We start from the raw sequence: 27,473 nt of genomic DNA, 5'->3' as shown, positions 1-27,473 counted from the left end.
CTGGACGGCAGGCTGGCGTCTCCTCAGAATTGTTTTTGATGAGTTTACTTTTAAGCCCCTTGTTAAACATATTTGTAGTAGTAGTTATGAACTTTATGCAAATACATTAATTTTTCAAAGGGATGAAATTTTTATGTAATTTTAAAGACAAATGTGCTGGTGGCCACTGATTCTATTCCTTTGGCATTTCTGAATTAGTTATTCCTCAGGTTCTAAGGTCGGTTCTATAACTTGCTTTGTATGCTTTTGGCTTTTGGTGTCATATGAGAGAAAGATTCTTTCCTTTTTTTAAATAAGCATTTGGTTTTAGGTGAACAGCATTACTACAAAGATACTAGAGAGAGCTCCTGTGTACCCCACATGTTGCCCTTATTCCTGATCTCTTACAGTGCTATGGTATATTTGTGACAAATAGTGAATCAATCTTGATACACTGTTATTAACTGGAGCCTGGACTGTGATTTTTATCCATTTCCTTATGTTTGCTTTTGATTGTGGGATCCATGTAAGTTATCACATTCTATTTCGCCCTCACTCCTGGTTAGGCTCCTCCTGGTCCTGACAAGGTTTTGTCCTTTTCCTTGTTCTTGTTGGCCTTGGTCGTTCTGAGGAGTCGCTGCTCTGCTGGCTAAGCACCTGACCTCCAGTTGGGATTTATCTGGTGTTTTCTCATGGTGAGGCTGTGGTCCTGGGCCTTTGGCTATAAGACTTCAATGATATAGCATCTTAGTTACTCTTCTTCTGCTGGGGAGGAAAGCCGCTTGGGGAGGAAAGGGTTTATTAGCTCATGTCCCCTGAATCATAGCTGCTTTCGGGAAGCCAAGGCAGGATCTCAAGCAGGGCAGGAACCTGGAGGCAGGAGGTGATGCAGAGGCCATGGAGGAGTGCTGCTTACTGGCTTGCTCCTCATGGCTTGCTCAGCCTGCTTTCTTTCTTTTTGTCTTTTTGAACTTTTATTGATTCTTTGTGGATTTCACATCATGCATTCTGATCCCACTTATCTCCCGTCCCCTCGTATCTGCTCTCTGCTCTTGCAACCTCCCCCTCAAACAAAACCAAATTTAAAAGAAAAATAAAAAACAGACAAAACAAAGGAACAAGACAAAACAGAAACAAACACAAATGACAGAGAGAGAGAGAGAGAGAGAGAGAGAGAGAGAGAGAGAGAGAGAGAGAGAGACCTTGTAGAAGCTCTAATGTGACCTGTTGAGAAACAAAATTTACCCTTTAGTCCATTCATCTTTACTTGCAATCAGCTAGCCAGCTTTCTTATAGAACCTAGGACCTCCAGCCCAGGGATGGTGGCACCCACAACGGGCTGGGCTTTCCCCCATTGATCATCAATTAAGAAAATACCCAATAGGCTTGCCTACAGCCTGATCTTATGGAGATATATTTTCAACTGAGATTCCCTTCTCTCAGATGACTCTAGCTTGTGTCAAGTTGACACCAAACTAACTAGCACATGCAGTGACACTTTTGTCACGTTATATCAAGAGTATATACACTTTTGATGTGACTTTTTGTTGTTGATCTTAACTTTGGCCACTTGATTCAAGATATTTCTAGATTTCATACTTCATTGCTGCAGTGTTTTGTAAAGAGTCTCAGTGTGTACAACTCACACTTAAGTAGAGAGTAAGGTGCAGTCTTGCCAGGGCAGACTATGTATGTAAATTACTTAGCATTCACATGTGTGGGGTATTTGTTATCCTCAGCTGTTTATTCACTTTTTTTATTTATTATTATGTGTATCAGTTTTTGTCAGCTTGACACAAGCTAGAGTCACCTAGGAAGAGGGGACCTCAGTTGAGGAATTGCTTCCATCAGATTGGCCTTTAGGTATATATGTGAGCTCTCTCTCTCTCTCTCTCTCTCTCTCTCTCTCTCTCTCTCTCTCTCTTCTCTTCTCTTCTCTTACATCCCACTTGCAGTTTCCCCTCCCTCCACTCCTCCTAGTCCCCTCATTTACCCAGATCCACTCCTCCTCTGTTTTCCTTCAGAAAAGAGCAGGCTTCCCAGGGACATCAACTGAATGCGGCACAAGATACAATAAGACTAGGAACAAACCCTCATGTCAGGGCTGGGAGAGGCAACCCAGTCTGAGAAAAAGGGTCCCAAGAGCAGACAGAAGAGTCTAAGACAACCCCACTCCCACTGTTAGGAGTCCTAGAAGAACACCAAACTACACAACCATGACACATATGAAGAGGACCTAGATCAGGCCCATACAGGCTCCCTGGTTGTTGCTTTAGTCTCTGTGAGCCCCTATGAGCCCTGCTTGGTTGACTGTGGGCTGTGTTATTATGGTGTCCTCAACTCCTCTGGCTTCTACAATCCTTTCTCCCAGTCTTCTATGGGGTTCCCTGAGCTCTGCACCTAATGTTTAGCTGTGGATCTTTGCATCTACACCCATCAGTTGATAGATCAAGACTCTGTTGATGATTAGACTAGGCTCTGTTTTGTGAGTATAGCAGAATATCATTAGGAATCATTTCATTGGCTTTTTTTGGGGGGGCAGTTGTGTTTGGTTCTATCCTAGGTCCCTGGGCTATCCATCCTCTGGTTCCTGGTCATCTAAGCAGTGTCAGGCATGGACTCCCTCTTGTAGTGTGGGCCTCAAAGTGGACCAGTCACTGGTTGGTCACTCCCACAAGTTCTGCGCCACCTACCCCAGAACATCTTGCAGACAGGAAAGATTGTATGTTAAAGGTTTTGTGGCTGAGTTGATGTCTCAGGCACACCACTGGAAGCCTTGCCTGGTTATAGAAGATGGCTAGTTCGGGCTCCATATCCCCCATTACTAGGAGTCTTTACTGGGTTTCTCATAGATTCCAGGGAGTTTCCATTGCACTAGGTTTCTACATCACCCTCAAAATCCCCCCCCCCAGTTCCAGTCATATCTCCCAGGACTCTCTCCTTCCAACCCCCAACTCTTCCTGATTCCCACCTGCCCCTAGTCCACCATGAAGTCTATTCTATTTCCCCTTCCCAGGGAGAGCCGTGCATCCCTCTCGAGCCCCCCTTGTTCCTTAGCTTCTCTGGGTCTCTGGATTGTAGCACAATTATCCTTTATTTCACAGCTAATGTCCACTTAGAAGTGAGTGCATCCCATGTTTGTCTTTCTGGGTCTGGGTTATCTCACTCAGGGTGATTTTTTTTCTAGTTCCATCCATTTGTCTGATAATTTCATGATGTATAAATGTACCACCTTTTCTTTATCCATTCTTTGAGGCACATCTAGGTTGTTTTCAGTTTATGGCTATTAGGGATAAAGCTCTTATGAACCCTTTACTCCGAGGTAATGTCTGTCTTTGATATTGAGGTGTGTTTCTTGTATATAGCGGAAAGATGGATTCTGTTTTCACATCCATTCTCTTATTCTGTGTCTTTTTATTGGGGAATTGAATCCATTGATATTGAGAAATACTAATGACAAATGATTGGTAATTCCTGTTATTTTGTTGTTGGTGTTTTGTGTGTGTGTGTGTGTGTGTGTGTGTGTGTGTGTGTGTGTGTGTGTGTGTATGTGTGTGCTTACTTTTGGTTTTGCTGGTATGAGATTATTTATTTCTTGTGTTTCCATGGGTGTAGTTAACCTCCTTGGGTTGGAGTTTTCTTTCTAGTATTTTCTCTAGGGCTGGATTTGCAGATAGATGTTGTTTAAATTTGATTTTATTGTGGAATATCTTGTTTTCTCCATATATGGTGATTGAAGGTTTTGCTGGGTATAGTAGTTTGGGCTGGCATCTGTAGTCTTTTAGAATTAATGAGAATGATTGATTTGGGTGGGCCCAGCCTACTGTGGCTGGTGTCACCGCAGGGCACATGGTCCTGGCAGCTGAAGGCCTTTAAGTACTCTGGAGCATTGCTGGTATTGAGTGCACATTAGAAGGCTGAAGAAGCAAAGACTCCAATGGCCGTGGCAGGCATACTTAGAAGACATGAGGCAGGCACATTCGTGTTGCTTTTTTTTAGATCCCTTTATTCTGGACCATTTGCTGTCCCGTTTAGGACAGTTTTCTGCTCATGGCCGATGTTCTCTGGAAATATTCCCAGAGCCACACAAAGAGGTGTGACTCTTAGGGGATTCTCAGTCCAGTCAAATTGACAGTCACCACCGGCAGCAATCACACCTGGGCCTCAGTGGTTTCAGAATGCCAATTCTAGTATATGACCAGGGTTGAGAACTGCGAGCAGTGAGCTTGGATACTGGGTGACGCAGACCTATCCGGCATTCTCAACTCTGCCGCCCCAGGTAGATTATGCTGGATATGGAACTTCGTTGTTACACTTTTAAAAACTGATAAATCAAATGGCATTAGTACCTGTCCCACAAGGCTATGGCGAGGAATGGATAAAGCAGCAATTTCACGGTGAAAACAGAAAGAAAATGGAGCACAGAGGCAAAAATGATCCAGGGCGGCATGGAACTGACTATGGAGACGAGCAGATGGCTGTGTTTTCAGAAAAGTCCCATGTTCTCTGTTGTAATTGAAGTAGATTGTTTTGATTTTTGATACTATGTTTAAACTATTGAGAGAAGCGAGCTTTTGTACTTACTAAGTCTTTGTGTTTGTGGATTAGCTTGCTGTACTTGGGTTAGCTTCAGGGAGAGAGAACACATGAAAAAAGAAAAAAAAAGAGGATTATAAAAATTGAACCTGGATATAATGTATGCTTTCTCTAACATTTTTAAAAGCAAAAAACCTTAGCTATTATAAAAACATTTTTTCAGAGGAATTATCTGCATCCGGCTGAGAATTTGATGCCAAACAGCAGCCCCCACAGAAGCGTTGGGAAGCCAAGATATTGAAACCTGCAAAGGGAAATGGCGCTCAACCCTTACACTGGTCTGATGTAATCCTTTAGCTGCAGCATGGTTTGGATCCGGGAACCGACAGTGACTCAGGAGACCTTGTATATGTTTTTCAAAACCTGTTTTTAAGTTCCCAAGAATTATAATAATATTAGAAGCAAAACATTCAACACATTTAATACATATTCTTGAATGTGGTTCAAGAACATTCATGAAGAAGACAGATTGAGAAGTAGAAGTCTGGATTATTATAGAACTTTTCCAAGAGGGGCAGCTAATTACTTGGAGTCTCTCTAAAATGGACTAGCTAGGCTGAGTGTTGGCCTATCATTTCAGCTACTTAGGAGACTGAGGCTGGAGGCTTATAGTTCAAGGGCTGTCGGGGCTACAGAGTGAATCCAAGGCAAACTGGACTAATTCAATAAGAGCCTGTCTCTTGTCTCAGAAAAATAAGTCTCGTGGACATCTAAAATCAAAGGAGTCCTTTACGAGATTAAAAATAATTTGTTTGCTCAGCCATAAGTGGAGTATCACACCCCTCCCATCAAGGCTCTGGAACAATTGCAGAAGAGGAGGCAGAAAGATTGTAAGAGGCAGAGGTCAGAGGTCAGGGATTGCAGCAGTGTCTTCTGGACAAGAGAAGAGCTACTGCAGTCACTACTCACAGCCTCTCTTGCCATCTGCACAAGATCAAGCCAGTTAGCGTTCTGATGTGGAGTGTAGCCGAGTGCAGTTGATAGCTGCTCAGAAGACGAAGGCTGTAGTCCTGGTGGGTCACCTGTGTGCCCGTGGATAGCCCATCACCATAAGTATAAGGGCAGCACAAATCGAAGCCAATGGGTTATGAAGAAGAAGAAAAAAAAAAAAAAAACCCAACCAAACAAAAAAGGACAGGAAGTTTGAAGGGGTGGAGGTCGGAAATCAAATGAGTTAGGAGTTAAGGGGTGTCAATTTGGTCAAAATACATTGTATGTATGTATGGGATTCTTAAAGAGTTAATACAAATGTTGCATTTAAATGAAAATAATTGGTAAGAGTAGTGATTATTATAACATAATTTGCATGTTTTTAAAGACATGATTTTTTGGTTGTTGTTTTTTTTTTTTCCGAGACAGGGTTTTCTCTGTGTAGCCCTAGCTGTCCTGGAACTCGCTCTGTTGACCAGGCTGGCCTTGAACTCAGAGATCTGCCTGCCTCTGCTTCCCAAATGCTGAGATTGAAGGTGTGTGGTACCACTGCCTGGCTAAAGGCATGTTTTAAAAACATTTAATTTTGCCTGGAGGCAGTGGCACACACCTTGAGTCCCAGCACTCGGGAGGCAGACCCAGGCAGATTTCTTTGAGTTGGAGGCCAGCCTGGTCTACAGAGTGAGATCCAGGACAGGCACCAAACCTGCACAGAGAAACTCTGTCTCGAAAAACAAACAAAAAACAAAATAAAACAAAAACCATTTAATTTCGTTAATTTAACGATGCTGTCCATGCTGACATGAAGCTTATCTTGACTAGCTCCTTTGGCAATTGTGTTTTTAAAAAGTAAAATTTACTCCAGTGAGTTTAATTACTATTTAAAACTAATTTATTATGAAAACTTAAAAGTTAACCATTTTTTCTTTTGTCTTTCATCCCATTCCCATTCCTCTAAACTCATTAAAATCTCCTCAGTTCGAATTACAAGCATTTTATTGTAACAGAAAGATAAAATGGCTGTTACAGACATTGACTTTTGGATTGCGGAGGAGCAAGAGTTCAGAAACATGGCTTACATGAAGCCTTGTCTCAAAACCACAGTGCAGAAGCCAAACAAACATACAGATAAATCAAGTCTTTGCCTATGAAAACAGACACACTCCCGTTTGAGTTATCAGCCAGTCACCCAGTGCCTGATTTCCTAAAGCAAGCCTAGAGCACATCTCCCTCTCTCTTTCCTTCCTTACTCCGCCCTCCTTTTTCCGTAGTAATTTTATGAGCCTTTTGTTTATAGCAATTAAAATACAAATCTACACTCTGGTGCTCTTTCACAGCATGCTTTATGAAAGTTTGGCTTTCTAAGGAAATAATGCCCTAGGAGATGGTTAGTGAAGGGACTCCAGCCAGCCCCAGCATGGCCAACATGGCTCCGGGCACAAGTAAATGTCCTTTGTGCTGAGAACTTGGCCTTGGGGTGCCTTGTGCTGAATACCCGTCCCGTCATTTACAACATTTGTAGTTCAGGATTAGTGAAGAAGGTTTGACAAATTAAAGGGTATTTTTAGTCAGATTAAAGAATGAGGATTAGTAAGGGCCCTTTAACCCTTCAGCGCCCCGTTTGTAGATGTTCAGTTAGGCGTGTCTAGACATCACAGCACAGTGTGTAGAAACTAAAGCAAACAAAAACAATCTTACCTATCAGGTTTCTTCTTATGAGGAGATTTTGTCTTTTGGAGATTTTAGCATGCATATAAGTAGAATGTATATAAGCATTGTGTCATGAAACTCCATGGCCCTGTCACCTGCCTGACTTCGTCACCACACAAGGCTTCTGTCTTATCTATCTTCTTACCCACTTGTTGCCTGGGAGATTATTTTGAATCAAATCCCAAACATGCCATTTCATTTATATCTCATTATGGTACTTAAAAAAGTATCCTTTTGAAATTATAACCCAAAATAATACTCCCTTATCGGAAATACATTGTCTCTTCAAATAACCTGTCAATGCTCAGATTTCTAATTGTTTGAATCAAGATCTATACAGTGTTGATTATTACCTTTTCTAGTATTTTTTAACTTAGATGTTTTCTTCATTTTTTTCTTTGCAATTTGTAGTTTAAAAAAAAAGATAATTCATCCTATAAAATTGCAACAGAGTGATTTTTTGCTAACCTTGTCCTTCACAGTATAATTTAGCACATTCATTCATTACTCTGAATGTATATGTCTTAATTTTCTATCTTATGGTTCATAATTATAAACAAAAAATAATCCTCTCCCTCCCCTTACTAGAGATTTGACTTAATGTAAAATGGCTATTATAAGAGATATGTGACATGAATGTATCGTAATTTTTATTTAGGCAATTATGTATAATATATGCCATAGATTAGAATTTGCAATAATACTTCTTATAGCATATAAGGTGTATGTGTGTGTGTGTGTGTGTGAGAGAGAGAGAGAGAGAGATAAAAGAAGAGAATTACCAGAGGCAGCAGAAGGATTATGAAAGTACAGTATCCTTACCATTTATTATAACAGTTCTATTTACCCCATGACCTCACTATTTACAAAATGTATCTGTATCACATAGTCTTCTAATAAATGACCTTCGTCCATGAAGAAACATGAATTGTATGAAATGCAGTTTTTGTTCTACAGCAACTAGATAATAAACAGGTTGGCATTTGAAGGATTGAAGAATTAGATACTGTGATGGAAAATGTATGCTATGCTTAATCTGCAGTCCTTGTTAATAATGTATATAATATATTCATATTATTAATGAGAGACATAAAATTACAAGTTTTATTTTATTAAGAGTAAATAGGAAATAAGGTTAGCCCAATTAATAAAATATTTACACTCATAAAAATTTGCTGTATAAGTTATATATGGATCACATGTTTTAAAACATAATTGAATTTTGATAAAATACCCCTTACCCTAAAATAGAACTTAATTTGATCTTTCTTTGATGATTCAGAAGCACTTAAGGGACTGTGCAAAGCATTAGAATTATTTTTAACCAACCTTCTCATTATCCTGTAGCTGCATAGAAGAGTTGGTTGATTCTGAGTTCCAGAGTAATGCTAGGTCTCAGAGAATTGTGTCTCAATTAAGAAATAGTAGTCACAGAAAAATCACATTAGTAGATTCTAGGAACCATTATGGAACTGTACATTTATGTGTGAGTGCGTAGATAGATGTATGTTTACCTGGGTGCACTGATATACATAGTACCGTTAAATAAATAATGTATATTGTTAAACACATGTACATATATATTGACTTGTGACATGTGCAGCCATTACCACTAAGTAAGGAAGCTGCAAATGGAAGGAATTTCATCAAATTTACCCAGAGGAAATTGGCTCCAAGACTTAATGATTTTGGCTGGAGAAGACAGTGATCCTGGCACAGTGTACTCTCTATTTCCTTGTGAGAGCTCCAAGACGAAGACTAAGCTACATAGAGGCAGATGCTTGGGAGTTTTCTGGAAGCACAATTAGAAGGTTTAGGAAAAACAGGAAGACCAACATCTCATGCAGTTTTTTTGAACTGGAAAATGTGCTGTTTTGTACCCTTCTATTGAGCCATGATATTTCATTTTATTTTGTTAATTTTTTTTGCATTCTTATTTTATTTTTGTGCTAGCCTTGGAAAAGAAATTATATCTTTGAATGCTTAAAAGATACTGTTTTTAAGATGGCCTAAATTTTTAATGATTGATGACTATAATTAGTCATTTGCAATATTGTATTTTCAAAATTACTGTCCAGTATTCTTTTGTCAACGTCTGCTCATGGCCACTGGATAAACTTGGCTCAAATGATTCAGTATCTTTACTGACCCTTGAAATTTATTATATTAGCTTATAATAAATTGTGGTGGTCATTTCTTGAAAATAAGTATGTAAGTTGTAAAAGCCAGGCTATTCAACACAGAGATAAGTAAGATACCGTCTCTGTTCTCAGATACTTTTTAAAATAGTCTCACTGAAGGAAAGTGGTGTCAGTCACTTAGTGTGAACATTACTGGCTTTATTGAACAGAAAGCTTTCTGTTTCACTGTTAATCACAAAGAAAGTCTAACTGTTCTTTCAATTGTATTCTGAAAACATAAAACTAATAAACACCCACTGCCTGTAACATAAATGAAGGAACCATGGCAGGAACTAAGTCATCTCTTTAGGAAATGTCCTAAAACCTTAACCACAGGGGTTGTAAACTAAGACATCAGAAGGGGCCGGTCGAGTCACACAGATGAGGGAAGAAGGTGATATGGCAGCTGTGAGAATTAGTGGGGACTGTGACCTGCCGAAGTGTGTCTGCCTTGTCTAAAGATCTTTAAATAAAAATTCTATGCGGGTCAAAGAAAGCATGTCTGCAGGCTACGGCTGCCAATTTATAAATGCTCCGTGATTCCTTAATATTATTTGAGCCATCACAAAAATATTTGAGTAAAAAGATGGTGATTTAAAATTAAATGCAAATAAATATGACCAATTAAAGAATGATCACACCATTGTTGGTGTTTTTCCCTTTGGGGCATAGATGGTATTAAACCTGAAATGCTGGCGTCCCAGGAGAGGTCTGGAAGATATTCCAGGTCCAGGCAGAAGAGGGAAGAGGTGCCAAGTTGAGCAAAATAAAGAGCTGTGGGAGAGGTAGAAACCAGCAAGAGTAGGAAGGGCTTTCCCTTCCCCAGGACAGGGTCTCATGTAGACGATGCTGGCCTTGAACTTGTTACAGAGGTAAAGTTGACCTTCAACTGACTTCCTGCTTCTGCCTCCCAATTACTGGGATTGTAAGTATATGCTACTGTGTCTGCTTCTCCGTGGTTGAAATATATCATGCCCACTTCCTTCCCTTCCCCCAGGTTTAGGTAGCCCTGGATTCCAGGAGTTAATACTTTTTAGTAGTTTTTGATTGTGAGAAACATTATCTATAGACAAATTCTCTTACTTCCTGAGAAACATGTGGGACAAGTAGTAGAAAAGTCTAGAAGGGAGAGTTGAGCCATCATGACATCAATGGAACTTATATGAGGGTCTAAGGAATCACTGTAAAATAGTTGAGCCTTTAATAAGACAATTTGTTACAAAGATGATTAAATTTTCTACCTTGCTATTAAATGCCTGACTATGGCTCAGAAACACAGAATAGATTCTGTATGCCCACAGTGTAGGTATCATCCTGGGCTCATTGAATCCATGTCCTAATGGTAGGACCTGTGAGCCTGCCTTTTAAAGATACTTGCACATTGTTCTGAAGACACCCAAGGCTATCCCACTTGTCTCAAGAGATCAGGTAGTTTTGGTTAGTGAAGACTGACGTGACACCCGACCACTGAGTTCTTCTGCTTCCACTGTGCTTGTTGTGATTACTAGCTTCTAGCATGGTCGCTATACCTGGCAGAGAATTTTTTTTTTTTAAAAGAGAAGTGGTGGTTGTTGAGAAAAGGAACCCCATTCTGTTTTTTGGTGGTAGATTGATGGCAATGGACATTGGTAGCTTGGAATGGGAAAGCCTGCCTAAGATTTCTGAAGCACTTAATTGGACTGGGTAAATGTGTAATTATTCATTGGCCAAATGCTTTTCTTTGTGAGGGTCACCACCGCTTTGAAAGGACTGGTAAGGTACGGGTTTGGGACCTGGTGAGGGGTGACTTAGTCTGAAGAAGTGACAGTTCATTAAACAGTGTTCACGATGCATTGCTGAGTTGATAGATGGTCTGAGTGCAGTCACCGCGGCTGCTTTGTGGGGCCCATTTCAAGTCTCTGGGGAGAGATTGTTTGCAGAAGATATAAAGGTTTTCTGCTCCAAGGCACACATTCCCAGCTTGGCATATAGCCAGCATTCATGTGATAACAACCACAAGACGGCTTGTACGTGCTGAATGTGTTCCAGTCAAGTAGAGCAAAGGTAAAAATATCTCCTGGGTAAAGGACCATGAAATCAGTGAGGACCTCTCCAAGCTTTGTGCGCAAGAAGGGCTAGGTGCAGATTGTTATATATGGCCCCAAGTTACATGTCAGTAATCAAAGTGTCCTTATCTGGTCTCAACCAGTTCATTCTCTACATCCTTATGTGCGTCTCTTGGCTCCTGTGGAAGTCTTGTTTATTACCCACTGAAACAAATACCGTCTTGGTGTTTGAAGAGCTCCAGGATGGGGAACATCTTAGCTACCCATTTCAATATATTTTAATTTAAATCCACTAAATGAGTCATACTTTATAAAAGAGTAGCCTTCTGTTTTTCTTCTTCCCTTTTTGTTTACTTTTCCCATAACAGAAATGATTATAATCTTTGGAGGGTTAGTGAAAATACGTTCATCCTTTTTGTAGATTTTTGCCCTGAGAATAGAAGAAGATCCTCAGATTTTGTCTCTGGCAGAAAACATGAGTTCCTAAAGTGACTCTGTACTTTAAGGTTAAAGGCTTTTCAACAGTCACATGGCTTGGTAAGAGTTTCTAACCTCTCCCTTTGCCCCAGAGAAGGCAAAATAGCAGTATCGGTTTTGGTATATCTATTCTTCCCCGTCCTGTTCTTCTTCCTCCTCTTATTTCTGCTCTTCTTCATTTCAAGTAATAGAAACCTGATCCAAATTGTCTTAAAACAGTAAAGGGAGTTCATTGGCCCATAGGATTCTAAAAGGCTGGAGTTGGACTCAAGATAATGTTGGGTCTGTGGCTGAAATGACGTCACTGAAGAACCTAGTTTCCTTCTATTTCACGTCTTTGCTCCGCATGGTGTTGACCTTTATTCCCCATAAGCACGTAATTCTTCAGGCGCCCTGCCTCTGTGAGTACAGCACAGTTACGCCAGTTCATACTGTATCCCCCCCATGGGAAGAAGGCACACCTTCATTTCAGTAGGCCAGCCACTTAGCTTACTTAGTTTGACTGGAGCTGAATTAGTCATTGAGACTGGGTGCATAGGAAATACTTGCATTGAGGAGTCAATACCTATAGAATTTTATCTGATAGTTCTTAGTCCAGGTCCATGGCTGAGAATGGGCAGGGGTGGTTTCTTAAGGAACTTTGGGTGAGTAGTTGCAGAAGGAGAGAGATTCGATGTTGGACATCAAACAGTGGGTGGAAACTTACTACGTGTCTGTGTCATGGTCATTATGTGAACCAAGGTCTAAGGTTTAGATTTTTTTTAATTGATCATTTGATGTGTATGTGTATTCTTGAGTGTATGTATATACATCATATTCATGCATGAGTTTTGGCATCATATGCATATGCATGCTAGAGTTTTAAAGAAAAAAAAACTAAAGACAATGAAAGCTCTTAGAACTTATGCAGTATTTGTGTCTCCTTCTTTACTTAACTACCTGCTTTGTATTGCTTTCTCCTTCTGGCTCCTGTAGCTGCATGTTCCTGTTATAACAAAAAGAGCCAAAATCACTTCCTTTCAGGTAGTTCCCCCTGTTCATATACACACAAAGTGTGTGACCAGGTCACTGTTGACCGTATGTGGGATTTGGATTAAGAGAAGGGTCTGGCAAGTGCTTTAGGTCTGGACTGAAGTCCAAGATGCTCAGCTGAGGTCCAGAAGAAGTCATTCTAGCGCAGGGGAATGGTCTAACTAGCAAAGTCATTTAGGGCAGAGGTCAAAAGGCAGGTGTCAGCCTGCAGATGTTTCCTAGTTATAAATAACAAAAGCTGGTTGAGGCTGTTGCTTTCTGTCTTGTTCTGTGCAGTGCATTGTTGCAAAGTCTCTGTGAAAGAGACAGAAAGACACACTCTATCACAACACTCTTGCCATCAGAGAACGGCTAGGAACCCTCTCACTTGTAAAACACTCATTGCCCCACAGGGCCAACTAAGCTCGAAAGGTCTTTCATTGTGATTGAAATAATTTCCTCCACATTGGAAACTGGTAATTAAAATCGGGAATTTTTAGCTTCCTAAGTTTGAGAGGATCCTGAAGACGTTTCATAATGAAAAGTGAAACACAAAGTGTTTGCTTTAACTGAACGATTGCAGTTAATTTCTTGTAAAGAAACACAGAAGCACACATTAATTTAAAATAAGCTCACACTGTTGTTTCTTGTAGTACAGCCAGGAAAAGCAGTAACAAGCTGTCTCCTTGAGAATCACATCCCTGGATGGTATTCGAGCAACCTGGAAGATTCAGTGCGTCCCCAGGAAGAACACTCGGAGTCAAGCTGCAGTCACATTTCTAGTTGTCTTTCTGCCCTGGCAGGCTTGCCACCAGGTCTGAGCAGCCCGGGAGGGGCAGTGTGTGACGTCAGCAGCCAGGTGACACAGCAGACCTGTGTCACAGGCTCAGCCAGCCTGTGCTGGAAAATGAGTTGTTTTTTTCCCTTCATGTTGAGGATTTGTTAGTCAAATTTTACATTGGTGTTTTGTCTGATATTAAACTTAAAACCAACATTAGTTCATGTTTTCTCTGAGAAACAGGTATAAAATGAGTGTTTTGGTCTTGACCTGTTCTCATACTTAAAACATAGGACGTTACAATTGTGTGGGAAAAGGTGACGCCTGTAGACGAGATGGGTTTCTTTCTGATTCAGTCAATTCTGCAAGGTGCTTATGTTGTATTTGGGAGCGTCAGTATGTTAGTGTTGTGCTCTTTCACATGACGAAGGATGGGTGCACTCTCTCGGTGGTTAGAATGTCCAAGGAGAAGGATGCTGATGGACCTTTTCCTTGGAGGGCAGACTTGCCTTTCCCTTCATTCCTGTGCCATTTGAGAGGGCTTCTGAGAGAGAGGGAGGCTGGATCAAGAGGTGCCCTCTGAACTTCTTCCCCCTACCCTGTTACCCTTGTTTCTTCCTGGGATCAAGAGGTGCCCTCTGAAACTTCTTCCCCCTACCCTGTTACCCTTGTTTCTTCCTGGGATCAAGAGGTGCCCTCTGAACTTCTTCCCCCTACCCTGTTACCCTTGTTTCTTCCTGGGATCAAGAGGTGCCCTCTGAAACTTCTTCCCCCTACCCTGTTACCCTTGTTTCTTCCTGGCATCAAGAGGTGCTCTCTGAAACTTCTTCCCCCTACCCTGTTACCCTTGTTTCTTCCTGGGATCAAGAGGTGCCCTCAGAAACTTCTTCCCCCTACCCTGTTACCCTTGTTTCTTCCTATTTACCATCAATTCCGAAGAAAGAAATAAAACCTAGAAGTGAGATGTGTGGTCCTAGAGATTCAGTTGAACTGGGGAATCAGTGTGGGATTGTCCCCTTTTAAGAACAACTTGTGATGGGCGAGGAGGGACAATACAGGTTTTTGAATTTTCTAAGTGGAGCCACAGCTACAATTTTGGTGTACTTCCTCATATTTTAGAATTAAGGCTTGCTTGCTTGCGTATGGAAGAAACCATTACAGTGTTCCAGCACTAGTGACTCTGATATCCTAGACCAAAACTGGGATGAGAGAGAAACTCTAGAGTGATACACCACTACATCATTGTGGGGGAGATATTTGAAGGTACTCAAGAGTCTTCCTGGTACTTGGAAGTTTCACTTAACCAGATAGATGGATAAGCCATCTAGGAGATTGTATTCCAAGTTCAGATTTATGCTTTCTTCTGTTTGTGTTTTCTTTTATGAGATTTGTTAGTATTACCACAAAATCACATGGAAAATTTACTTCTCATTATTAAGATGTTTGTATATTTTCCCCATGACATTGTCTTTTTGGCTGCATGTCACTAGGAAATTAGAATTAAGATCATATTACACTAGGAACCAGAAGACTTTGCTGGCTACTGTTTTACTGTAAGGCCAGGCAATGGACTGATGGGTACCATCTTGCAAGTCATTAAAATAAATTCCTTTTAGGGTCTGGGGAGTTAGCTCACTGGTTAAGAGCACTTGTTGCTCTTGCAGAGAACTCAAGTTCTGTTCCCAGCATCCAATATGGTGGCTCACAACCAGCTGTAATTCTGGTCCCAGGGGGTCCATGCCCTCTTCTGCCCCCCACAGGCATCAGGCACCCCTATGAAGCAAAAAATACGTGCAAACCAATCACTTATATGATACGTAAACCTAATTAATTTTATCAATAAAAACCAGGAGTCAGATATTGGGGTAAAAACCTGAAAGATCAGAGAAGCAGGGGAGCAGCTACCAGTGACTTCTACTTCTTCTGTTCCTCTGACCAAAAGGGCCAAGATCCCAACTCAGTCCCACCTTACCACTTCCTGTCCCTCTCTCTACAGTCCTCCAAACCTCTATGGTTAACTAGAGGCTAGCTCTACCCTCTGACTCCAAGCAAGCTTTATTTGTCAGAACACAATCAAAATATCACCCAACACTTATACACAGAAGATAATAAAATGAATAAATCCCTTTTAGAAGGAGCCTCAGACACAGACTCAGGGAGGTTGGTTCTTGGTTAAGAAGCAGATCAGAACCTTGGAGAGCTCTGGCCATGCTGGTTTAGAAGGTCCAGGGTGCTTCCTTCTCGCACTGGTCATGGCTGGGCAGTGGCCACTGAACACAGGTCATGAGCCACCTTCTCCCAGCATACATTCCATTTACCTGCAGCCATTCTTCTTGAGTGTTCGAGCCTAACTTCCCTACACTCTAAGACTACTTTTTATTATTGCACATTAATCCCTCAAATGACTTTTTATTGGTATCTGCTTAACTATTTGTTTAGATCTTAGAGATTTGTATATTTTTCTAATTAGCTCTACCTGGGCTTTGAAAAACTGTAGCTACCAACTTCAAACGTCATGACAACAGTCTTGAACCTCTGACACAATAAGCCCCGCCTACCAGAGAGTTATTAGAATATTTGAAAATAAAGCTACTAGGCGCATGGAACTACTGCCCTGTTTAATTTCTTGCCTGTCTACGTTTGTTGTTGTGAGTGTGCTCCAAAAGTACACAGTGCTCTCTTCCCTTCTAAGTACTTCCTTTTGTTCTTAGTGCTTGAATCTCCTCAAGAGTAAAGACCCCAAATATTAACTGTCAGTCAACACAGTCACCAACCCAGGATGTGATCACAGTGTTGTGGTCTGTGTTTGTTTGTTTTTTGCTACCTGCAGGACTATGTAAATATTTCAAGAGTTGTTGTGTGAACAGGGAGTAGACATGTGTGTGTGTGTGTGTGTGTGTGTGTGTGTGTGTGTGTGTGTAGATTCAAAGCTTCTTCCTCAATGTTCCTTCTTGTCATCTACACCATATTTATGTTGCATTAGCTTTAAGAAAGTAGGAGCTTGTTGTATTTGAAGGAATTATGAAGAGATGTCTAAGATCATTTCATTTCTTTATATTGAAGACTTATTTGTATGTTAAGGTATGATAGAGATTTTTGTTGCTGACATGTGACATGGTTCTGTTACAAAGAAGCTAATAGCAATTTAGTTTTGTTGATATTTGTATGTACCCCCAAGCTGACATTTAAACAATTCCTGCTCGTTCAGTTCCTGTTCTATTAGAAATGAAACTGTCATCGGTCGTTTCCAAAGACCACTGACGCCATACATGTCACTAGTGCATATGGCACTAACATTCCCAAAGTGTTCCGTGAGCCTTGGAATTGAAGGAATCACAAGTTCAATGTTAATGCTAAATGTTACATTTTTAGGGTTACGTGATGCTACTTTTTTTTTCCCCCTCCAAAACCCACTAAGTTTCAAGTGTTTGGAAGAGATAACTGAAGTCTGATTTCAGAAAAGACAAAAGAATGGGTTCCTCAGGGTCGAGATGGAAAGTTGTTTGATGCGTGGCATGCTCACGCCCTGGGTTCAGTCCCCAGTTCCATGCACAGATGATGTGAAGTAGCTTATCCTGTTTTTTTTTTATTTTTATTTTTCCATTATGACATGTGTTAAGTGCATTTCTACATAAACACATTCATACATACATGGAAATTTTGGAGAATAGGGTAATCAGGAAAACAAACTCTGAAATGGCTTTCAATTGGAGAAATCAGTTGATAACGTTTTTCTGTGCATGCATGGTTTTTATGTGGAGTATTTGCATTCCCTCACGTTAAAGCACCCATTAAGTGACACCCTCACTCTTACTGGTCAGCTGGCTAGTTTAAGATATAAGCATTGTTTCTCATAATTTTGGCTCAGCTCTCTTGTGTGGGATGCTATGTGAGGGGCAAGATAAATCAGAGTGTCACATGGAAAGGAGAAACAACGTGTAGAGCTCTGTCCGGGTCCTCAAGTGATCTGGGGCTCTTTGTGCCCTGAAGACAGGAAGCTCAGAGTGGGCAGAGCCATGTGATCTGCAGGGTACCCGAGGAGGGTCAGACTGCTGTCCACAGGAGTCCCTGTGTGGGTAAGGGTGCTGTCTTTGGGTAGGCGCGTGATTGTTAATGCTGGGAGGGAGACTTGCTGTCATTGTGTATGACGTCATGACATGTCCATGTTTTCAAGCCACACTTCTTTGATTACTAACAAGGTTGAATAGTTTTCATATGCTGATCCTTGGTTTTGATTTCCTCCTGTGCGAGAACGTTAGGCAGGATTTGTAGCAAGTTTTAGGTAATTTCCTTGCCATATTTCTAATATTTTCTACTATACATCATTCTCTTCCTGACAAATTTTATCACAGAATTACTTTTGTGAAAGAAATTTTTCTGAGATGTCATTCCCCTTATTATTAGGCAGTGATGATTGCACATCTCACGTGTTAATTTTTTCCCCTATTGAATCTCCTCAAAGGCACGGACTAGTGATAATTGTTTCTCAGCTTTCCCTATTTTCTCCTGTCAGAATTTGCTTCAGTGTGGTGAATATATGGTTCGAGTGAGGCCTGACTAGCCGGTGAGCTAGGCCTCTGCTGCTGCTGCTGTGACTCATGACTTGCTCACAGCAGGAAGCACAGATAGAGAGCTGAGGACTGATGGGCTGTCTGTGGGGCTGCTGATTTCAGTGGAGTGTACGATGAGAAAAGAAACACGGGCAGGTTGGGGGTCACTTATGCTGGAGTATCCCTCATAGCGGACAGCTGGCCAGGGTAGCTAGAGCAGGGACAGGGAATCACCAGTCCGGCGACATGGTCTGCGACACTGCTTCGCTAATACTTTAGTGAACTAAGCCGGGGGACAGGGGGCAGCTCTGCGTTTTATACAGTCTCACTTGCACTCTGCACTTGAATATCGGCAGTTACCCAACCCCACTGGCTAAGCAGTATCTGAAAAGAACTGCCCCACCTTGCCCCGTCCCCACCCTTGCCCTGCCCCCACCCCACCCATACCCCATCCCACCCCCACCCCACTCCAGCCCCACCAACCCCGGCCCCACCCACCCCAGTCCCAGCTGTGTCACAGAGATTAGTGAGGATGAGTTAAGTTCCTCTTCCAAACTGTTCGGTAACTCTTTGGTGTCTCCTTTGACTAGCGTTGATCATTTTCTTCAGCTCTATTTTGTATTCTTCATTTCAGGATCCATTGTTATGTTCTCTTTCGTTAGGATATTATGTGACCCGTGCCCCTGGTTCATGGCCATCTTCATTTCAGATGTCTTCCTTGGTTCATTAACAAAAATAAAGTAGAACAGAACTTGGTGATTAGAGACACAGCTATTTTTTCCTGTTTTGTAAAGAGTCTTGAAAATGTATACCAGTGCCTCCTTCCCTGACCAAAATTTGGGCATTCTGCTCTATTTACTACTCAAGAGAATTAGGAAGGCCAGTGTCCTAAATTCTAGACATTTGTTTGTTTGTTTTCCGAGACAGGGTTTCTCTGTGCTGCAGCTCTGGCTGTCCTCTGTCACTCTGTAGCCTAGGCTGGCCTCGAACTCACAGAGATCCGCCTGCCTCAGCCTCCTGAGTGCTGGGATTAAAGGCGTTTGCCACCACCACCCTGCCTAGACATGGTTTTTAAAATACGTCTTAGTCTTCAAGAGACTTAGTCTTAGGGGGTGACTAAAACTGTCTATTATATTTTCTATGTTCTCCCCTTCTAGATAAAATGATTCCAACATGGCTCATTTAGCAAAATTGGTCATGTAGCCTTAGGAGACAAATCTGCATCTAGTGAGCATGTCTAAACCAGCACCGATGGGCGTGGTTTCCAGTGAAGTGTGTTTGAATGGTCAAGGGTCAGAGGCATTTCCAGGTATTGGGAGGCTGTGTTTTAACAGGAAGGACGTGTTGGTTGGCTTGTCTATACTGTGAGTTTAACAATTAGGTTGAATGACTTGAAATAAATTCAAATTACTCAGATGTTTGCCAGATAATATGTTTTCCCAATTTGTCTTATTGTATGGATATGGGCTTGAAGCTTTCCAAACACTGAAGAAAAAAGTAAGGTTTAAAAAGAAGAAACTGAGGTGACTAAAGCTTCTCCTTTTGCTTTAGTATTGTAGGCTGCCTGGGAAGGTATACTTGACTAAAAGGTCGAACATCATCATCTTTCCTATTTATAAGTGTGAGTGATCGCTGAAGGAAACACATAGCAAGCTCTGGAATGGTCCATTTTCAGTTCTGGTCTGTGTTCGTATATCCTGTTCATATTGTGAACGAGGTTTTGAATAGCTCAAAGGAATCTCGGGCTGTCAAGGTCAAGAGCTTTGCCATGCAGGACTCTGTGTTCTTTTGACCAGGTCACTTTTATATCCTCGCCTACGTTCCTGTAGGACGCTGAAGCAGTTGCTCTTCCTCTTTTTGCGAGCGTCTGCTTAGCCCCATCCCTCCTGTCAGTGAAGGAATGCCTCGTTCCTTCCCCACTCCCATCTACTCCCTGTAAATCCGTCTGCTCAATAGAGCAAGGTACCATTGTCCACGGTATCACTGGGAAATCAGTTCCAAGAGATGCCATGGATCCCCAAATTTGCAGCTGCTCAGTTCTTTGTATAAAATGATATGGCGCTTGTAGTAATCTGTGCACATCATCTATGACTTGCTTAAGATCCCTATAATGTAAATACTGTGTAAATAGCTATTTCTCTTGTTTAGAGAATAATGGACAAGGAAAAATATCAGTTCAGTACAAATGTATTGTCTTCTAAATGATTTTAATGTGCAGTTGGTTGAATCTATGAATGTTGAAACCATGGGTACCGAGGGCATTCGCCTCCTTTTTGTGAATGCATTCCTTAATGTTTGTTCATTCTTTTAGGTAGGGGCTATGTTTAGGTTGTCTTTAAAAGAATGAAGTGTAGTGTGATGGTTCTACAGTGGGTCTGCCAGTCCCTGGGGACCCTTCAGACACCTGTGGCATCAGACTGTTTCCAGGACCATATGAAGATGCTGCCCGTGTCTCTTTTCCTTGTGCTGATGTTTTTCACTTACTCTGCAGAAGTGGTGGTGAGCACCGTTGGTACCTTAGTTTTAGTCCAGGAAGGCCATGGCTTCAGCTAGACAGGTCATTGGGCAGTCAACGCAGTCCTCACTGCCACACAGTCTCAGACTGACAAAGGACTTGGCTTACTTTCCTCGCTGTCTAGACCAGTGGCTGATACATAACAGGAGACAACACATTCCGCACACACCATGCAAAGAATGAACGATCTTACCATCCTTCCTCCGCTCCCTCCTTTTCCCCCTCCAAATCTCGCATTTCCTGGATGTGTTTTCCCTTGTATCTTCTCCATTCCTACCCTTTTCCCAGATCGGGTCCATACTATTATGTTTATATTTCTGTGAAATGCTGTTGTTTGCAGAGCATTTATTTACATCTGGTGTTATAGATGCAGATGGTCTGTGGATGTCGAATTAAATTACTTTTGCATAGAATGCTGAGTTTAGAATAGGGTGCTTGTTCAAAGCAAAGAGCCCAGAAGAATACAGAACAAATTCAGTATTTCAGGGTCAAAATCAATCTTTCCGGTGAACTCGCTTTCTCATGTTAGTACTACCTGTTTTGTTCTTCATTAGCGCCCCAGCTCTGGGTGCACAGCCCAGCAGGAACAGTCTCGCTCGAAGGCTTTTGCTGCTGCCTTCCTCTGCCTTGATGTGCAGTTGTGATGAGGGGTTTGTGTGAAGTTGTGTCTCACTGGTCCTCGTTTATGACTCCGCAGAACCTGGCCTCCTGGAACCCTTCAAACCCCGAGTGCCTGCTGCTCGTGGTGAAGGAGCTGGTGCAGCAATACCACCAGTTCCAATGCAGCCGCCTCCGCGAGAGCTCGCGCCTCATGTTTGAGTACCAGACGCTCCTGGAAGAGCCTCAGTACGGAGAGAACATGGAAATTTATGCTGGGAAGAAAAACAACTGGGTGAGTGCTGAGAGAGGGACGTTGCATTGTGATGGGGTTAGAGACAAGAAGAGCCTTAGGATGTCCCTGTCGAGTGAGCTCTAACCATGTCCTCAGATGCAGATGGCTTAGGTCACCTGTGTGCTTTGTCATGACGTAGAGGTGGAGAAGGACTTAGTGGCTACCAGGTTTATTATTGTTAAGGATGTCACAGGAGAAGTGTGCGAAGTTGGCTTCATCCGCAGTCTGCTATGTTCAGAAGGCAGCGTGAGAGCCTGAGGATTGCCTCTGCTCTACACCTCCATGCGGGTCCTGATGTGGGTAGCCGGCAGGCCACAGGTTAAGACACTGACAAATCTCACCTTCTTCCAGTGCCCCAGTCAGATAAGAGAGGTCAGCTGTTCTGGATACAGCTGGTTATATGGAGCCTTCGTGCGCACGCCCTCAGACTCTTTTCTTAAAGACAAGCTCTCGTTATGTAGCTCAGAGTGGCCCAGAACAGTGCTGGCTGCATCACTGCTGTTCTGCGAGTGTTTGTTGACTAGATGAGTGAGCAAACTCTAGTGACACATAGAGCATGTTTAGGCATTCTTCTCTTGCTAATTTTATTATATTCCATCAAGGCTTTCTTATAAATGGATGTTTCCTGTCCCGACCACCTGGTCCCAAATAACCGACTCAGAGAGGCTAAATGTGAATTGTAAATGCTTGGTCGATAGCCCAGGCTTGTTACTAGTTAACTCTTACTCTTAAATTAACCCATAATTCTTATCTGTGTTTAGCCACATGGCTTGGTACATTTTCTTAGTATGGCACTCTCATCTTGCTTCCCTGCCTTTGTCCAAGACTCTTGAACTCCACCTTTCTCCTTCTTATCATCCTTAGTTTGGTCACCCCACCCATACTTCCTGCCTGGTTACTTGTCAATCAGCATTTTATTAAACCAATTTGAGTGACAAATCTTAACAGTGTGCAAGAGGATTATTCCATAGCATTCCTCCGCTTTTGTCTAATTAAAAGGAAACTTTTAACTTTAACATAGTAAAATTATATACAACAAAAACAGTTATCAAGTAAGAATTACAGTTACAATATCCAATCTATTTGTATTTGGCAAAATTAGAGAAAATACTTCATTATCTATCTTATCTTTGTAGTCCAAAGTTTTGTACCTAATTTATCGTTTATCATAACTAAAGAAAACTATAACTATCTAGTCTTTAACTCCATTAACAACCCCAGAAGGGTAAAATGTTACCCAATGACAGGGACCTCAAGCTGCCTGGACAGTCACCCAAAGTTCCTTTGTAGCGTTGGGGTATCCAGCTCTGGCCTATAGGCCTAGCATATCTGACAGACTTTCCTGTGAATCAGGGAATTTTGAAGGACTGTTCTACTGTATCTTGGCAAAGTTTGACAGTCACCTTTCTTGCATCCTACTGGTCCAGTTTGGACAGTAACTGTCAGCAGTTGAGGCAAGGGCACTTTCTTTGCCTGCATGTCTAGCTTTTGCAATAAAGAAAACAATGGAAATTTTAAATGCTATATTCTATAGGTCTTTAAAGTGTTTGACAATTGCCTATCTATATGAAATATATTTCTTCATGACCTTGAAAACATACCTAACATAATTATAGGTTTGCTATTATAAATGACTATTAATTTGTATTTCTTAATTATATATTACATGTAGCTAGAGTTTTCCTGCCTTGCCCACAGTCAGGACAAATCTTTGTCACCTGCCAGTCCCACAGCCACTCAGACCCAACCAAGTAAACACAGAGACTTATATTGCTTACAAACTATGGCCGTGGCAGGCTTCTTGCTAACTGTTCTTATAGCTTAAATTAATCCATTTCCATAAATCTATACCTTGCCACATGGCTGGTGGCTTACCAGTGTCTTCACATGCTGCTGGTCATGGCGCCAGCTGGCAGTGTCTCTCTGCCTCAGCCTTTTGCTTCCCATAATTCTCCTCTCTCCTTGTCCCATCTACTTCCTGCCTGGCCACTGGCCAATCAGTGTTTTATTTATTGACCAATCAGAGCAATTTAACATATAGACCATCCCACAGCAATTACATTTTAAATGAGCTTCATAAACATAATACCCTAAACAAGAGTAGAAATATACAGTATAACAAAATTAACTTTAAATTTGTATCAATAAACCAAAATCCATACCAATGTAAAATATGTACAGTTAATAGTTTTTTTTTGATAAAAGTAGACTCAATAATCTACCCTTTTATCCTTTCATTTCTATATCCCCCCTTTTTCTTTTCAGAACAAGATCCCTGAATCTAATCTCCCTTGTTTAGCTTCTTTCCTGACCATTACCAATAACAGCTTGTAACCACCTCCCCCAAATGATAATAAATATCCATAACCCATTTTTTGAAAATGTGGGCATAGTTCTCTAGACTATTTCCTGTTGGTTGAGGGTGCAGGTAATCTTTAGGGGACCCTGAGAAAATTTAGGATTATGGTCAATTCCTGACTGGAGTATTCTGTGAGGCTGGATCATCTCAGCCAGCAGCCTTGAAGCTGTTCTGGATGCAGAACTCAGAAGAAACTGCAACAGAGGTACTTTGAAACATTGGATCATCTGGGTCATCCATTCCCATTGGAGATTTTTCAGAACTCAGAATGAATCCAGAGCCTCTCATTTCCTGGGGGAGGGGGAAGCATAACCTCTCCCCCAAAGTATCATATCTTTTGACTTAAATTTTGATGTCAAGGTATTTTTTAAATATATAGGTTGGCTTAATCTAGTAGTTTTCATAATCAAATGTTTCTTAGCTGTTATCATTTGTTTATCAGTAGTCAAAAAATTAAAGACAATACAATAACATACAATATCCAGACTGTCTATTTTCCATCTTTAAGTGGCTTATTATAATTTTTATTACTCTATTCCTTTTTAAGGACTTTATTTATTTTAAAACTATATATTTTTAATCTATGACTGTAAATTTTTTTTTCTCTTTCCCAAGGCTCCGTACATTTTTTTAAATATATTGTGACCTGTTTGGCTGTGTTTTTCATCGGAATCTGTTGTTACTGTGCATCCTTAACTCTTTCTGTCTCCATGAGCAAAAACCCTAAACCCACCATGTAGCATGTTGGCAGAGCTCTCAAGCAGGGAGGCAGCAGCTGGGAGAAGCCTCTTTGTACTGCGGCCTGTGTGAGAGACTGCAGAAACCCCCAACGCTGTTTAGCTCATGGCCATGACCAGGGGATGTGTTTTTGTACTGTGGCCTGCATGAACTCCTCCCCCTTTTTTAAGTTTTTTTTTAGTCTTTATGTGGATGTAAGGCCACCACGGTCCATGGGTCAAGCCCCATATGTAAATGGAGTTTTCCTGTCCTGACCACCTGGTCCCAGAGGCTGAATGTGACTTTTAAATGCTTGGTTGATAGCTCAGGCTTGTTACTAGCTAGCTCTTACACTTAAATTGACTCATAACTCTTATCTGTGTTTAGCCACATGGCTTAGAACCTTTTCCTCAGTATGGCATTCTCATCTTGCTTCTCTGTGTTTGCTGGTGACTCTCTCAAACTCCACCCTTCTCCTTCCCAGCATTCTTAGTTTGGTTGCCCTGCCTATACTTCCTGCCTAGCTACTGGTCAATCAGTGCTTTATTAAACCAATTTGAGTGACAAATCTTTACAGTGCACAAGAGGATTATTCCACAGCACTTTCTTTTCTTAAGTTCAATATGATCTCCCTTAGAGTCTTTAACTTTTATTAAGGGATGTGATTCCCAAAGTCATACGAATGAGCAATATATTTTTAAAAATTTCAAACAACTCTTCCTGTTTGAACATATTTAACTATTCAAAGTTCTTTGTTACTAAAAAGTCCACTTAATTGTCCTCTCAGAAAAGGATGTTAGGTTTAATCCATCTTGACTTCTTTGTGAGTTTGTGTTGTCTTTAATATTGGGAGGCTCATTTTAAAATGGGAATTACTGTTCAGTTATAGTTTTTATGATTTTGTTTCTTATCTTTTGTGTGTTTATGTGTGTGTGTATGTGCATACACATGCAGTTGAATGTGTCTTGCGTGTGTATGTGTGTGCGTGTGCATGCATCTAGAAGCTAGAGGACAACTTTGAGTGGTTTTTGTTGTTTTTTGATGCTATCTACTTTTTTTTTTTTTTTTTTTTTGAGACGGTCTCTCTTATTGGCCTGGAACTCACCAAATAGGCTAGACCAGTTGCCTAGTGAGCTTCTGGAATATGCTTGTCTCTGCCTCCGAGCAGTGGGATTACAAACATCCATCTATGTGCCATTTTTTTTGTCTTTGTTTTTACCTTAGTTAACACAGGACCCTGCAAGATAGAAAAGATCTTGATTCTGAGCCAAAATGTTTCGAATCAAGAACTGTATTAGCTTGTTATTGCCGCTGTGAACTTACTGTGATCCAGGGAGCTTAAGACGATCCAGCCATGCTTCCTTACAGCCCCAGGGGTCAGGTCGGCACCGAGAGAGGGTTTGTCTGCTCTAAGATCAAGGGATGGGCAGCAGTGTGGCTGGAGGAGGCTCTCAGGGGAGAGCTGGCAGGGCTTCACTTGTGGACATGATCTTTGAGAAATCATAGGATTTCTCATGTCATTTCTCAGGTCAAATCACGAGATTTCACAGATGAATTGGACTCCTTTTTCCTATCCCCTACTTTTCTTTGTATATGTATGTGTGTGTGTGGTATGTATATAGGGATGCATGTGCACATGTGTACACATTCATGAGGAGGACAAAGATTGATTGATGTTGGTGTCTTCCCCTTGTCTATCAAGGCACGGTAACTTGGTAAAATGTCCATGTCAGCTGGTCAAAGTGGCAAGTGCTCTGTGGACTTCCTGTCTCCACACCCTCCAGCATTTTGAGGAGTATCATGAGGTCTTTCCTTCAACTCTGTCCTGTTCAGGAATTTATTAGAAACCTGAATGAGGTCATACAAGGCGTGCATTTCTGTTTGCTGAAAACATGGAGCTTTATCCATGGTGTCTTGAGGTGGAGTTCCACTCTCCTTTACTGCCCAGCAAGGGACTCTATTCTTAGCTTCTATTTCCCCTTGCTTCAAAATAGATAGAAATAGCTGGGTGGTGGTGGCACACGCCTTTAATCCAAGCACTCAGGAGGCAGAGGCAGGTGGATCTCTTTGAGTTTGAGGCCAGCCTGGTCTACAGAGTGAGTTCCTAGGCACCAAAACTACACAGAGAAACTCTGTCTTGAAAAAAAACAAAAACAAAAACAAAGCAAACAAACAAACAAAAAAACCAGAAATAAATTATGGTCTGTTGAACACAATTTGGGGGTCAGTATTACATCTTAAGATTACCTTTAAGAAGTGTGATATTCTAATAAGACTAAATTGGCTGTCTTTTTTTTTTTTTTTACATGTTCTGTATGTTTATTTTGTTGCCAAAGAACAGGCCACAACCTCCAGATTAGCCGATTGTCAGTCTTAAGAATCTCTGCTACCACCTTGTCCCAGATGCCGTTAGAGTCGCCTTTTCCACTTCTTAGCCTTTATCTGCTCTGAGTGGCACTGGTCAATCTCAGATGAAAGCTTATTCGTGGATAAGGACACAGTTCCTAAGACAGGAAGGAGGGTTCCCTGAGGCGGGACGAGCTGACTGGAATCTGTTCAGCACAAGATGTCTGCCTGTCACTTCCCAAAGATGAAGGGAACTGTGGGACAGCTGCTGTGAAGGAGAAAAGCCCAGGCCCAGGAAATTGTCAGCTGGAGCCCTTGCCAACACTCTCTCAGTTAAGAAGAGGAGGATGCACACATTCATGGCCGATGCTGGGGACAGGTGCCATTA

The 27,473-nt window shown here is 41.5% G+C and overlaps 1 protein-coding gene across 4 annotated transcripts in view; it reads left to right on the top strand.

Moving 5' to 3' along the window:
• Positions 1-27,473, top strand: part of Babam2 (BRISC and BRCA1 A complex member 2) — a 373,611-nt gene that overhangs the window by 103,207 nt on the left and 242,931 nt on the right. For all 4 annotated transcript variants that reach the window (XM_028873967.2, XM_028873970.2, XM_037198068.1 and 1 more), the window contains exon 5: positions 21,469-21,663. In XM_028873967.2, coding sequence (XP_028729800.1) covers positions 21,469-21,663 — 195 coding nt within the window. The remainder of the gene's footprint in view (positions 1-21,468; positions 21,664-27,473) is intronic.

The sequence above is a fragment of the Peromyscus leucopus genome, chromosome 22 (genome assembly GCF_004664715.2).
Source record: "Peromyscus leucopus breed LL Stock chromosome 22, UCI_PerLeu_2.1, whole genome shotgun sequence".
In the NCBI taxonomy this organism is placed as follows: Eukaryota; Metazoa; Chordata; class Mammalia; order Rodentia; family Cricetidae; genus Peromyscus; species Peromyscus leucopus.
This window is presented reverse-complemented; position numbering and strand designations above follow the sequence as displayed.